Source organism: Passer montanus, unplaced genomic scaffold (genome assembly GCF_014805655.1).
Source record: "Passer montanus isolate IOZ18808 unplaced genomic scaffold, ASM1480565v1 scaffold99, whole genome shotgun sequence".
NCBI lineage: Eukaryota > Metazoa > Chordata > Aves > Passeriformes > Passeridae > Passer > Passer montanus.
The window spans coordinates 159,039-174,397 of record NW_024375367.1 but is presented as its reverse complement, the minus strand read 5'-3'; the positions used below and the strand labels follow the sequence as shown (position 1 = coordinate 174,397).

The 15,359-nt window shown below is 38.8% G+C and overlaps 1 protein-coding gene across 1 annotated transcript in view; it reads left to right on the top strand.

The window, feature by feature from the left end:
• Nucleotides 1–15,359, top strand: part of FREM2 (FRAS1 related extracellular matrix 2) — a 119,907-nt gene that overhangs the window by 81,821 nt on the left and 22,727 nt on the right. Inside the window, exons 7-16 of the mRNA XM_039696650.1 lie at nucleotides 466–615; nucleotides 2,513–2,722; nucleotides 2,906–3,103; nucleotides 5,092–5,256; nucleotides 5,338–5,520; nucleotides 8,832–8,962; nucleotides 9,876–10,034; nucleotides 10,939–11,242; nucleotides 11,559–11,690; nucleotides 12,272–12,603. Coding sequence (XP_039552584.1) covers nucleotides 466–615; nucleotides 2,513–2,722; nucleotides 2,906–3,103; nucleotides 5,092–5,256; nucleotides 5,338–5,520; nucleotides 8,832–8,962; nucleotides 9,876–10,034; nucleotides 10,939–11,242; nucleotides 11,559–11,690; nucleotides 12,272–12,603 — 1,964 coding nt within the window. The remainder of the gene's footprint in view (nucleotides 1–465; nucleotides 616–2,512; nucleotides 2,723–2,905; nucleotides 3,104–5,091; nucleotides 5,257–5,337; nucleotides 5,521–8,831; nucleotides 8,963–9,875; nucleotides 10,035–10,938; nucleotides 11,243–11,558; nucleotides 11,691–12,271; nucleotides 12,604–15,359) is intronic.

Sequence of the window (15,359 nt, the reverse complement as noted above, 5' to 3'; positions counted from 1 at the left end):
TAGCTCCACTTGCATGTCATGTTCCAGTCTGGTTTTAGCAACAGGAATCTGTGAGAACATTCGAGTTTTGTTATCTGTGTTCACCTTCATATGTTTGCACCAAAGTGAAAAATGCATGGAATTTTCTGGCTTGTGCGCAGGACTCCGCTAAAACAAGTTTAGTGAGATACCACATTCGGTTTTGCACACAGATTCATATATGCTGACACAAAAACTTGAAAATTTAGGAGGCAAGAAAAAGAGCACAGTGCTGATACAAAAATTGCTGTCTAAAACCATACTAACCAATTCTTGAAAAGAAGCCAAAAATAGCTAGAAGAATTCTAAACCTTACAAAAAGAAGCTTTATTTCACTTACTTAGATGAGCAAAGTGCTCTCCACTGTTTAATGTGGATTTTATGGTCTCTTGTTAACCTCATTGTAAGGTAAAGAAGCATTTATGGACATTATTCCTCTTTCACCAGAACCAGCATTCTACTTTGGAAATGATGAATACTATGTAGATGAGAGTGCTGGCTACGTTGAGGTCCGTGTCTGGAGGACTGGCACCGATCTGTCCAAAGCCGCCTCCGTGACGGTGAGGTCGCGCAAGTCGGAGCCAGTGACTGCGGAGGGTGAGTTATTGCTTTCACACTGCTGCTACTCTGCACGTGCTGCAGCACACTGCTGGCACGTGCTGCTGCGTGTCACAAGTGCTCATTCGGTGGGTCTTGGTACAGTTTCAACCACATAAAATGAAAATTGTATATGTCTTGCCCTTCGCAGTTCTCTTCTTCTTAGAGCAAATTAAGTGGTTACAGAATTTCAGAGAAACAGGAGTGAGAGCTGATATGAAGTATAGCATGAAGAGAAATGCCTTTAAATCCTCATACACAGACTGCCACAAACGCAGTTGATTGCTGCCTCAAGAGCATGCTCTGGGCACAGTTATGATCACCGGCAGTGTGCTGAGTTTGCTTTTCTCATTTTTACTGTAGGCAATGAGAAATTATTACCTAGTATCCTATTCAGGAACAGGATTGCTTCCATTGTGTGGTTCTTGGATGCTTTGGCAGAACATTTGTCGGCAGAATCAAGTGTTAACACACTCTATTTTTTTCACAAAACATATCATAATGTTTAAACTAGGATATTCATATAGAGGCAGCATAAAAATTTTCTTCCTTAGATGCTTATCCTGAGTGTAACTTTACTGTTATTTCAGGGATATCTGAACGTGGTTTATGGTGTATGCATAACACAATATACATAACATAGATGTATTTTTCTTATGAAAAAGAAAATTATTAAGTCTGAAAAAATACGTGATTGCTTCAGTTGTGAACTTGATTTTATAATCTGATGTACTTATGAAATCTTGAATATTTAAGTTATTGTATTTCTGGTAAAAAAATATATTTTTCCTTACACTAAGGATCTTCATTCATTGTGCCAGGACCTCTAGGATTAAAAGCTAGGGATGGCTCTGCTCTTGAGCTCTCTAGTCTTCTGGTCACAGCATGAAAGCTCTGACATGGCTGGCTGCCTGTTAAACCATGAACCTGGTTCTTTGCCTTACACAGTGCAGCAGTGGATCTGCTGCTCTGAGCTATCAGTCCTGGAGTCCTGCCTTAAAGGCTGGGCTCTAGGGGAGTACAGCAGTAGAGCTTTTAGGCAAGTGCGTATCTGATGATGGCCTTTAATCTGGCCAAATTTTGTCAAATTCACAGAATTCCAAACCTGATTTCCATTTCAATTTAAGTGTTTCCCCCAAAGCTTTGTTGTCAAGAGCTCTGTTGTTTATTCTCCCCAAAAACTAATGTTAAAACTGAGTCCTTCCCTAAAGTCCTGGATACATTTAATGCCTTGGTTCCAAGACAATGTCATGTTTTAGTCAGTATCTTGTTTTGTTTGCCTTCTTCTTATTGACATGTTATGGATTGGTTTGATTTGCTTAAAAGAAAACAAACCCAGATCAATCTTCCTTTAAGAGTAAAGTGGCAGACCTCACCTGATATACTCTGAGAAGAATTTGATTTGTGTTCCATTCATTCTGTTCTACACAACTCTTCTGAGCAACAGTTCTTCCCCCAGTCAGCTCACTGGCCTTGTCTCCTTTCCATTTTACATTAATCTTAAAACTTTCATGTTTGTTACAAAATAATATGAAATTTCTTTCCAAAAGACTTTGCTTCATCTCCAGAGTCTCTCTCAAAGCTTTTTGCTTACTTTCATTTCTCACTTCAAGCAAATTTCATTACTTTTTCTGGAAAAACTGTTGCTTTACAACAGAACAGAATCTGCCTCATTTTGTGACTCAAATCATCATTAAACAAAAAATTAATTAATATTGACTTATTTTATTGTTTACTCCCACTTAAATACCAAAAGACAGTTTTGCTTTACATGAATGCCAGAATTTGACAAATACTAAAGTCATAAAGGAAAAATATTTATCTACAATTAACTGCCTAATGATATTTTTATTTTTAATTATACGTAATGCTATTTTTGTCTCTTTTCCTTTGGTAGCTGGAGTAGATTATGTAGGCATCAGTCGTAATTTGGATTTTTCCCCTGGAGTCAATATGCAGACATTTCGTGTGATAATTCTCGATGATCTTGGACAGCCAGTGTTAGAAGGAACAGAGAAGTTTGAGCTTGTGCTAAGGATGCCCATGAATGCTGCCCTTGGAGAACCCAGCAAGACCACCATCTTCATTAATGATTCAGTGTCTGATTGTGAGTAATTTTTTTTTTGTTGTTTTTTTACGTCATATTTTGGAGATGAAGTCATTTGCTGTCTGGCTGCTTGTGTTCTATATCTGGTGCAGTGTGGCATAAGTAAATGTGAAATGGTGGAGGGAAGATATGATAACTTCTGTAGTTATGCTTTACATGTGCTTTCTATGTTTTTCTGCCCAGTGCCAAAGATGCAGTTTAAAGAATCTGTGTATGTAGCCAATGAAGATGATGGGCAGGTTTCTGCCATGATATATAGGAGTGGGGATATCCGATACACATCCACTGTGAGATGCTATACAAGGCAAGGCTCAGCTCAGGTTATGATGGACTTCGAAGAACGACCTAATACTGACAGTTCCATCATCACATTCCTTCCTGGTAAGTTCTTGATCTTATTTTACAAGCCTTTAGTCTACCATGTTTTCTTTTGCTTTGCTTTCCTTTGCTTTGTTTGTTTTGTTTTGTTGTGTTTTAATTGTGTCTTCTCATAAAGTAGTGCCAAAAAGATCACTCTGGAAAACAAAGGTTTGGGGTTTTTTCATGCCCAGTGGGATGATGTTGCCTTTGTTTTCTTCACTTTAGACTTATACTCTTTTGTTACAAACAAAGAGTATATCTTCATTTAGGTTCAGCCTGAGTGCCAGAATCTTTCTGATAGCAAGAGCAGGTTTGGCGCAGCACAGTAGAAGTACAGATCTGCTGTCAGAAAGGAAAATCCAGAAGTTCTGCTCTTTGTAAAGTGGATTTCTGGTAAATATGTTTGACTTGCACTGAAATGAGTAATAGATCTTTCAACAGCTTCCTAATTCCTGTTTGAATTTTTTTCTCCCACCAAGGCTTTCCTAAGACCGCCCATGAATATCAGGTACTTAATATCCCACATTTCATCAGAGATGAAATGCAAATAAATCAAATGTTACTACGTTGAAAGAATATTGGCTAATTCTTTCTACATGTGCAAAAGGCAGTTTGATCTTCTAGCCTTTGAAGTTTACACACGTGCTATTTTTTACAAGTCTTAAACAAGTTATGTCATCAGCATGAAATCCTTGGTATAACCTTATCACAGAAATTGCAACCTTTATATTTCTGTAGACATGTATCATAGTTCTCTTGAAAAAGTGGGTTGTTCACTCTGTCTTTATTTAGTGCTGGCCTCAGCTTTTAGTGCTGTCCTGTACTCTAGACCTTTGCTATTGCTTCTGTGCAACCAGAGAAGAGTCCTGCTAGTAAGAATTTATGGATCTGGGCCACTTAGAAGTGACTTTTCTCTTATCTTGAGTGTTGCCTTACCACTTCTTTGCAAAAACAAGTAACAAAGAGGTATACTGGAATTATATTTTGACTCCATAAGCTTCTTAGACATGTTTAATATGCAGTAGTTTCATTCCAGTTTTCGCATTTTCCATGTAACAATAAGCAGGATGAGTATTTTGCATTTTTTTCTCCTTAAGGAATAATTGATTTTCTATAGTGAGGGGGAAAGGCAAACTCAGAAAATGAGCACAGTCAGCATCCTGGTCTGGTTCTTCGTCTTGAAGAGCCTTGATCATTATTTGCATGTGTGATGATGAAAAAATACAGTAAATTGACCTAATCTCTCTCCTGCTGTGCTGTTCCTTTTGTCTGGGGTGTAGGAGTCTCTGTGAGGGAGAGCCCACCTAGTCATGCTGGGTGCCAGACACTGAACACCATTCATAGGTCTTGCTGCTTGTGTAAAAGACATAAGAAAAGATGTTCAAGTTTCTGAACATCTAGTAAGTCAGGGCCTATTAATTTGTGGGTGCAAAATTGAGAGGTTTGCTACTCTAAAGCATGTTTAAGGCAATATTCACTGTCACTTGGAATCAGTGGGAGTTATAACACGTTAAAGTCAAACAGAATAATATAAGTGAAGGTCCACACAGTTGGAGGGTGTCCAATCAAAAGAGACTTGAAATATAAAACTTCAGGACAAAATTGCCATTAGTATTAGTAATGGTAATTAGTAATTAGTATTGCCATTAGAAAGGTTTTATTATTCTGTTTCCTTGTGCGAGTATTTACTTTTTTAAGTGCATTCTGCAGAAGAGGTCACTGAGAAAGAGCATTTTCTTCTTGGGCAGAACAAAAGGACTAATACCAAATAGAAACTTGTCTTACAGAAGTCTCAGAATGGGGGATTCCACTTTAATGAGTTTCCATAGAAAGGTAATGGTTGCTAATTCTGCTTTCACTGCTGTCATTGCTCATTAACTTCTATGGTGTCAAGTGGATGCCTTGGCCAGCAGGAGCAGCCTGTGGTGCCCTGAGCTTGGAGAGAAGTGCTGTGTTAGAGCAAAGAACACCTAAGTTCTGCCTGATAACTACCTTCAGAATGATTGCAGGTGAAACGGAGAAGCCTTGCACGCTGGTGCTTACGGATGATACTTTCCATGAGGAGGAGGAAGAGCTACGCCTGGTTCTTGGCAGTCCAAGAAGCGATTCGTCCTTTGGTGCCTCTATTGGCGAGCAAAATGAGACGCTGATAAAGATTCGGGATGATGCAGACAGTAAGAGAATAGCTTATTGTTGCTGGCTTTTGGAAGCCCATCTGCATGCTCTAAAACCCCTTTTTATTCTTCTAATGACAGAGGCTGTCATCAAGTTTGGTGAGACCAAATTTAGTGTGAGTGAACCGAAGGACACAAGGCAAGTAGCAATTGTGAAAATCCCGGTGCTGCGTCTGGGAGACAATTCCAAAGTTTCTGTTGTGAGAGTTCATACAAAGGATGGATCTGCTACTTCTGGAGAAGACTATCACCCTATATCAGAAGGTAGGATCATACTTATCACATCCAACTATTTGTTTTCATTCATGACTGTAACATAATTTTTGAAAAATGAAATAACTTTGCGATTAGAATACTTTGCAACCACATCCCAAAATGTATTTTGTATTCAGTATGGGACAAACTAAATTTGAACAGGAATACCACATCCCCTGTGGTATACAACAGCCAGTTGCTGTTGGTATACTAATTATCAGTGAAGATATTTACAAAAGGATTGTGACTCCTTTGAAAACATCCGTAGCTCAAGAAATTGTGGAAGATATGTGACTTAAACCTTAGTTATATTTGCAGAGTGTAATAATATTACTCTGAAGAAGCATCTACTTATAGGATATGATTATGTGGTTGTTTCTTGAGCAATTCATTAAGATAATGGGATTTGCTGTATGTAGGAATTAATGTATATTTCTTTTTATTTTTCTATCTTAGTAATAATAAAGCTTTCGTTCTGTATTTCTGAATTCACTGCCTGCTGCTCCGCACTAATGAATGAGAAAAGAAGTTGTACAACAGAATGAGAAATTTCTCTAGCTGATAAGCTTCTTTCCATCAATAGCCCACCTACCTGCTTTAGGCAATGACTAATGGAGTTTGTAGCATTATGATTTTTTTTTCTTTTAAAGTTTATGATATTGCATGATAGTACTCTGTGTTTTAAGATTAATCATTCATTGCTGGAGTGTTTTCATAGTTTTGGATAAACTCTTTTGGCATCCAGTCCAGCTGGAATATATGACTTACCTTTGAACATCCAACAACAACATTGCGCTATATCTTCAAATTCCATAGGAGTGGCATTTCCCACTAGTGATATCTGAAGAGGCAATTTGTTAGCCACAAGCAAATCATCAACGCAGACCTTGCTAATTCCAGTCACTTTGCTCCTGTATTTTAGAGTTTTGCTCTTTCCCCTGAAAACCACAGGAACTTCTAGTGTCAGCTGAAACTTATTCTCTGTGCACATTACCTGTAGGCATTGTTGTGCTTGCATTCTCCCTGCTGTGCACCAACAGCACATGGGAACAAGGTTTTCAGGGGAAACCTACTACTGCAGAACAAGATGCTTTCAGCCTCTGCCCCCAGGCCTTTGAGAAAGGTCTGTGGTGTACAGAGTTTCCCCACAGGTTTCAGAATACCTGTGAGTTTAGGGAACCTGCATATTCAGCCATAAGTGCAAAACCCATATCCTTCATTGGGTTCTCTGAAGGAAGTGTGGAGAGTCCATACTTTAGTTTATTACCACAAAGAGTATTTCCCTGGCTTGATAACCCTTGGGACTGGAAGGACCATTAGATCACTTAATAAGACTCACTGTGGATTGCAAAATTCTCCCAGTTTTCCCAAGTTATTTCTGTATTGATCCAAATAACTTTGATTGGAGAAAATATATCCTTTAGAAAGGTCATCTGGTCCTGGTTTGAAGACTTTGGAGAGGAAGAGTATTTCTCAGCATTTTGCTTCACTGATCAGTCTCTATCACCTAACTGTGCCTTATTGCCCATATACAATTCAGCGTTAATGCACTACTGCTTTTTGTGCCTGTCTCTTTAGAGTGCAGAGGTCTTTATCACCTGGTATATTTTGATTATGGTGATGTTTCTATATACCAGTGAGAACATCACTGTCTGCAAGTTCTTCCTGTCCTAAGTTTCTCTTGGTTATGTCTGTGCATCTTCAAAGTGAATTTGACATCCTTTAAAAATAAATATATTAGAAATATTTTATTATTATTTTGGTTATTATCACTCTCACTCTTTCCAGGCACAAATGTTAAATAGTTTCTGTACTTTTTATTTCTTTAGTAGTTAATACAGTCAAGGATTATAGTACTCCCTAACTCAGTGTGATGAGTTCATCTTGGCTGGACAGTAAGTGCCCACCAAAGCTGTTCTATGACTCCCCCTTCTCAGATACAGAGGAGAAAATATGACAGAAGGCTCATGGGTTGAGATAAGAGTAGGGAGGCATCACTCACCAATTATCAGCATGGGGAAAAAAGACTCAACTTAGGAAAATTAGTTTCATTTTTTTTACTAATCAAACCAGAGCACAGTGATGAGAAATAAGACATTCCTCCCACCCCTCCCTTCTTCTTGGGGTAGCTTCACTCCCACATTCCTTAGCTCTGACTAGCTTGAGGGAATGGGGGTTGCAATCTGGTTATCACACATTATTTCTGATGCTTCTTTCTCCTCACACTCTTCCCTACTCCAGTATGAGATCACATCCACCAGAAACAGTTTTCCAAAAACTACACTATAGGTCATTCCTGTGGTCTGCAGTTCTTCATGAGCTGCTCCAGTGAGGGTCCTCACGAGGTCACAAGGGCTGCCAGCAGACCTGCTCCACTGCAGGCTTCCCCTAGGGTCCTAGTCTCCTTTGGGCATCCACTTGCTTGATCATGGGTCCTCCACGAGCTGCAGGTGGATCTCTGCTCCACCATGGGCCTCCATGGGCTGCAGGGGCACGTCCTGGATCACCAGGGGCTGCACCACGGGGCTGCAGAGGAATCTCTGCTCTGGCTTCTGGAACATCTCCTGCCCCTCCTTCTCTACTGAGCTGGGTGCCTGCAGAGTGATTTCTCACATATTCTCACTCCTCTTTCCCAGCTGCTGCGGTTCAGCAGTTTTTTCCCTCCTTTAATCTGTTATCCCAGAGGCACTACCACTGACACTGCTGGGCTTGGGCTTGGCCTTGACCAGCAGTGGGTCCATCTTGGAGCCAGCTGGCATTGTCAGATTTGGAGGATGCTTCTGGCAGCTGCTTGCAGAATCCACCCCTGTAGCTCCCCACTACCAAAGCCTTGACACGCAAACCAAATACAGTCAGCTAAGGTTGAACTTTTTATCACCATGACTTAGGAAGTTTTTTCAGAAACAGTGATTTTCAAAATACAATATTCTTGTGGAGCTACAGCTGTGTTCCTTATTTTTGGTATATACCATTGTATTTATTACATTTTGTTGGATACCATTTATTTAGAATTCTTCAGTCTTTTGTTCATTCACATAGGTTACCAGCATTTATGTAATTAGTCCCAGATAATTTTCAAAACATTAAGATCCATTAGATTGAATCTTGAGCTTTGCAAATCTTTTGATTTGTGTTATTTTCAGTGATTTCTGTGTCCCCTGCTATTCATTATTATTATTTGTAGCATCAAATAGGTTAAACTAATTTGTAAACATCTGTAATTTGAAAAGTGAGTATTAACTGCCATCTCTCATGTCTGGGCCTAGAATCACAGGTTTTTATGAACAACAGATTTATTTTTAAGTCTCTCATGTTTTCAGAAATTGAGTTCAAGGAGGGTGAAACACAGCACATTGTGGAGATTGAAGTTCTCTTTGATGGAGTAAGGGAGATGAGAGAAGCCTTCACTGTCCACCTGAAGCCTGATGAGAACATGGTTGCAGAAATACAGGTAACAAGTTTATGCAAAGTCCTGAACAACAAAATCTGGTAAACAGACCTCTTACTTACTGTCTGGCTCATTGTTTTACTCTTATTTTAAGATTTATTCACACCATCTTGGCTTGTATATTAAAAGACAAGAAAGCCATCTTTTTTACATGTCACAGTAACACCTAAACAAAACAGTTTGTTGTCAAGGCAGTGATGTTGATGGGGCCACAGAGTCAATGAAAGACTGAAGTCTTCAGGGTATCATTCCAGACATATTCTGCTCATATAATCAGTCTTAGAAACTAATGTCCTCTCGGAAACACTCTCTGGGAATACAACCTCCATGTTGTAAAAAGAGTAATTTCGGGTGAAACATGACTTCTGCTGTCAAAATCATGTTAATATTATTCTTATTGTGTAAGATGAAATAACCTCACATTCTTGTTATTTAGTACTGTATCTTGCATACGTTTAATTCAAACAGTATACTCCTCTGATTTGGCATAAAATGTGCTTGAAACTCCCTGTCTGCTTCATCAGTGTCACACCATATACAGTCTGACTCCAGACAGAAGAGACATAGCCTTTGCAGATGACAAACACCCCATTTCCACCAGGCATTAAAGCATACACTGCACATAGGGGATTCTACCAGAATACTGAAGTGATAACAAAAAAGCAGGGAGACAGGGTTAAAAGGTCTGAGGTCTTCACTGTTCTGAAAAGAAAAATTTCATTTTAGCTCTTCCTTTTGCACTCTGCAGTGTACTTTCAGTGCCTGAACCCTTTCTCAATAGCTCATCCACTTGAGGTTTTAGAACTTCTTTTGGAACAATATTTCGAAGGCTAGATGTATTCTGATCGAGTTCCAGAACTCCAGCTTGTTTATTTAAATTTTCACAGAGAACTGTCTCTGTCCTTTTCATTGTCAGACAGCCAAGGCCATTGTTTACATCGAAGAAATGAACAGCATGGCAGATGTCACCTTTCCTTCTGTCCCTCAAGTTGCATCTCTGTTGATATATGATGATACTTCTAAAGCCAAAGACAGAAGCAGTCCCATTGCTGGCTATCCTGTCATCTGTATCACAGTGAGTATCTCTGTGAAAAAATGGAACAAAATCAGTATATGGATTTTTTTCAGTGGATTTTACACACCCAGTATCAATCCATATGGTGATGAGTCACACACATTAGTCACGCATATTAGTTCAAGCTAGAATTATCCTTAGAGCTAATCTAATTTGTCTGGATAATGAATTCTTTTTCAGGAGGAGAAAAAGCATAGAAAAAAAGATGTTTCACTTGTTCCTCACTAAGAATAATTTGATATTGATACTCACACTGTATCTGTGATAGCATGACCTTAGTATTTCCTGCTTTATCCTGCCTTAATTTGTAGAGTTAATATCACTGGAGATAACAGATGAGCCATTGTTTTCAATGAGTGCCATGGACTGTAAAATGAGTGCTGAAGGAATACAGGCTTCTTTCATTTTTTCACTAGTAATTTTGCAAGTGAAAAGTTTACATAAATATTCATATACCTTGAAGAATGTTTTGTCCATCTTCAATTTGTTTTTCACACATTGCTTTTGCACAGGAATGTCACAAGCTGAATGGTTCTTCCAAATAAAAAAGAATCAAAGAAAATAAATCTTTAAATTCAAAGTGTATTTGCAGAATTAGATCAAAGGGAGAAGTTAAAATTAAAGTAGTACATGGGAGTGTAGTTTTTGCCTTCATAACTATGCCACATTTTCACCTATAAATCAATTTAAAATAATATATTTTATTTCAGTAAGCATACTTAGATACAGCCTTTAATCTACCCTAGTAGCGCTAAATACATCACTGTCAAAATAAGTTGATTTCTTATGAGATTTAGTGGGATTGTCAGTTCCATGTTATTGAGTTTTGTAATGACTCTTGATGACTTGAAATTCCTTTGCTGTGAAGCAAATAAATTCTTAACACATCTGCCTTGTTCTGCAGGCCTGTAATCCTAAGTACGAAGACTTCGACAAGACTGGTTCTATATGTGCCAGTGAAAGCATCAACAATACTCTGACACAGTACAGGTGGCTTGTAAGTGCCCCCACTGGCCCCGATGGTGTGACCAGCCCCATGAAGGAGGTTGACTTTGACACCTTCTTCACTTCCTCTAAGATGATCACACTTGACTCCATTTACTTTCAAGCCGGTTCTCGTGTCCAGTGTGCAGCTCGGGCTGTGAATTCTGATGGGAATGAGGGTCTTGAGCTTATGAGCCCTATTGTCACTATAAGCACATCAGAAGGTAAGGCATGATCACCTACTGCAAGATTCACAGGTCTCTTTTGGATCCCAAATTCAGTCCTAACAAAAGCTGGTTACATGATCAGGCGTTTTAACATTACCACATCAGCTTTTTTCTGTTGTTCATAGAGGTGGTGAAAAAACTGTCTTGACACAGTAAAGCATTGTATAAAGAAAAATTTTTCCTTTCTCCTAATTCTCCATGTCTTTTGGATACCTGTGCCATGGAAGAAAAGTACATCTTAAATAGTGGAAAGAAAAGTATTGATTGTTTCCTGTGGCCATAAAGTAAGGTTGCTTTCTCTTTCTTCCACTAGGTCTTTGTCAGCCTCGTATATCAGGAGTGGTTGGAGCAGAGCCATTCTCTGCCAAACTGCGCTACACTGGCCCAGAAGATCCTGACTACACCAACCTCATCAAGCTGACCGTCACAATGCCACATATTGATGGTATGAGAAAATCAGCTGTGGAGTTAGGAGAACTTATACAATATGCTGTTATTTGAGCTATTTCACTGGTCAGGTTATTTTAAACAGACAAGTTAATAACGTAATCTTTAATAGTAGGACCAAATTAATAAGTGCAGTTTGCAACAAGATCCATAAGATACTGTATTGGTACATAGTCTCTGATGTGAAGAATAGCATTTTCAGATTAACTGCATAATTTACATAAATTGAGCTAGACCTAAGCTTTGTAAAGCTCCTTTGAAGTGCATAGAAATATACCATTTAGTTACTATTCACACTATTTTTTATTTAATAGTATGTTGTATAATAATATATCTAAATAGTAATATGTTTAGAAATATTTTATTTGTCTTTTCATAGTATAATGACAGTTATTGTGGGTAAAATTCTCTTTCATACTTAGCATATCAACTTTCTTTTAATTTTGAAGTACAGTAATTGGTGTAAGTACAAAATGCAAGAGCACTGCGCAACATGCTTGGTGTTTGACAAAGTCTGGCTAAATTAAGGAGGTCTGACAACTGACATGTAGTGATATTGCTATAAATTCATGTTTTTAGGCATGCTGCCTGTTATTTCTACAAGAGAGCTCTCCAACTTTGAGCTGACACTTAGTCCTGATGGAACTAGGGTTGGAAACCATAAGTGCTCCAACCTGTTGGATTACACAGAAGTAAAGACCCACCATGGTTTTTTAACTGATGCTACCAAGAATCCAGATGTGATTGGAGAGACCATTCCCTATCAGTACAGCCCAACAATTAGAGGCTTCAATACCTTGCGCTTCTACCGCAACCTGAACCTGGAAGCCTGCTTGTGGGAGTTCACCAGCTATTATGACATGTCCGAGCTGCTCACAGATTGTGGAGGCACCATTGGCACAGATGGACAGGTATGGGACTTGATTTTGTACTGTATTCTTGTAAAAAAATATTTCCCTTACAATATATCTGTGCTAGTAGAAATAAGAGAATCATTTGTTCTGAAAGAAATTTGTTATGATTTTCTCCCAATACAGTTCTGGGGTATTTTGGGGCAAACCTATTCCCCTCTTATTGTATGGTAAGCCAACTTAGTCTTTTCTTAAAATTAAAGCTTTCTGAAGAATTGCTTTTAGCACGTAGATAGCACTGGGGTATTTAATATTCATTGTAGTATATCTTAAAAAGCAGTTTTAAAACATTTGGAGAGAGTTTTTGCTAATAACAATGGACTGCAGTGTCCTACCAGCAACTTTGCTTTGCTGATCTCTTGTTCACTAGGTGAGACTACCCATCACTGCAGACAGCACAGTGCTCTCACCTTACCCAGCAGCAAATTACTAGTTGAGGAAGTAAAAAAAGCTACCAATACGGAATGGTTGAAGAACAGAGCTGTGAAACTGGTTGGGAAGTTAAAAGCAAGAGATTGGAGAGAGCTTCAGGTGTACTTTGGAAAATTTCTAGAAATCCATAGTAATATGGAAAGAAAAGGGTGCAGGATTTCTTCTGGAGCAGTGACAGTGAAATTAATCCCTGGATCTTCCCTGTATAATTACTACATAAGCCTGTCTGATCCCACTCAGGCTCTGGAGTACAGTGGCTGTAACTATGAAGTTTATGTACAGACAAATATATTTGGGGAATAATCCTACAGGTTGGAAGAAGGACTCATATCAGAATCTATCCACAGCTAACTCACTGTCCTGGTACACTAGCATTCCTTGTTGAACCACTATCAAAAGAATGAGCCTGCTTTGTGAAATGGCCATAATTTCTCTGCTCTTCTGACATTTTGCCAGGGATCCACCTGCTATGAGACCTCAGTAGACTTATTTGCCAAATTCTTCTTTTTTAGTCCCAAATGGCATAAAGCAGATGTGGAAAGTGTATCATTGCCCACAGAAATATATAAGCATGTGCAACAACAGAGCTAATTTACTACTAAAAGCGTAGTCATTGATAGACATACAGATATCTAATCAGATAAACTGATTTTTTTTAATTTTATTTTGTTGTAATTGCATGCCTAAAGTCCACCTTACTCCATGAGTGTTCACAGTATTCATACAGTCAGTTTGCTGACAAGAAATTGCACCAGGATCTCTTTAGCACTTGGTTAACTTCTTAACATTCTGCCCCTCTTAATTAGAGATTATGTACTCTAAATCAGAAGATGAGAATAAAATGGAGCTTCTGCCTGTCTCAGATACAAAGGCCTTGATGGACATGTCATCTCACTACTTTTTCATCAGTTCTGGTTCCTTGTCTGTTACAGAGACCATTTCAAGGTCTGTGCCTTCATGCTGGAAGCTCACTGTCCATGCTCTGCTTGGGCTTTGCCTCTGCTGAAAGCAGATCCTCCTACAGGTGCATTCCACAAGGTCTTTGAAGCTGTCAGAGGGAAAGGGAAGGCATCCAAGTGTGGGATGTAAACCTTACACATTCCCACAAGATAACAATTACACTAGTCTTCACTGTTCTTAGTATGATTTCATTTCTTCGTTTCTTCGACTCATCATTCCTTTGACTGTCTCCTTATGCCCAGGCAATATGCAACTGCAAATTCTTATTTCCCATACAAAGCAACCATAAGCACACACAACTTGAAGTATCTGTATGAAGCTTGCATATGAAGCTATGCAAGCCACTTTTTCCTCAGTGAAAAGGAAGGAAGACATGGTATGAATCCATTTTAAATACTTCTGTGTCCTTTAGACAAAAGGCTGAATAGCTGCTTTAGACAAATATGAATCTAAATAAAACTTATTTATGTCTGTGTTCATATAAACAGAAGAGGAAATAAGTACCGTTGCAGTATTTTAGTAGATAGGAAGAACCTGTGTATTGAGTTTTGAAGGACATGCATAAGTGGCAATGTGGCCAGAGAAGTGAGCTGTACTTTCCTGAGGCTTCAGAAGCATTATGTACTTTATGTAAGTTCTCTTGTTTACAAGCAGAGAGGGATCAATATGAGCTGTGAGAGCCATGAAACTGCAGCTGAAGTCATCCTTTACTGCCATCTAGGTTATGGAAAAAAGGTTACAGTATGTTAAGTGAAATATCAAGCTGAATTACTTCTAGCAGTGAAGCATTTCCCCGCAGCCAGTATGCGCTTCACTGCCCTCCCTGTATTCCCTACCTCCATTTAATTCTTCTCCAGGTTTGGTCTTTATCTTCACATGACCTCTCCAGCTGAGAGGGGAGGCAGTCAGTGCCCTATCTCTGTGGTTGTCACCATTGTTGTTTTTTTCTCCTTCAGTGAACAATTAATAATCCTCTTCTGTGAGCAGAAAACTGACAGCTATGGTTTTCAACATTTTTTTAGCAGACAAAGGAAGCCTAAATTCTATTATACAAACAGAACAGATAAATAACAAAACCACTCTTACCATATCCTGCTACCACTGCAAATTTAATATCTTGAATTTACCAGATACTTTGGCTAGAACTTTAGGCTCAAAATTTTGTTTCTTGATTCTAGTTCTCCAGTACCTGTGTGGTCAAAGACAGCCATGTTGATTCAGACAGTAAGATTTCACACTAAGAGCTGGCAATATCTTAAATTATATGGACCTTCGCTTCATGGGAGCTCCTGGTATGGTAGGGGAAGAAGATGAACTTTAGTAAGCAAGAAGTAAGGTAGGAGACCTGCAGCTGGTGCAGTTCT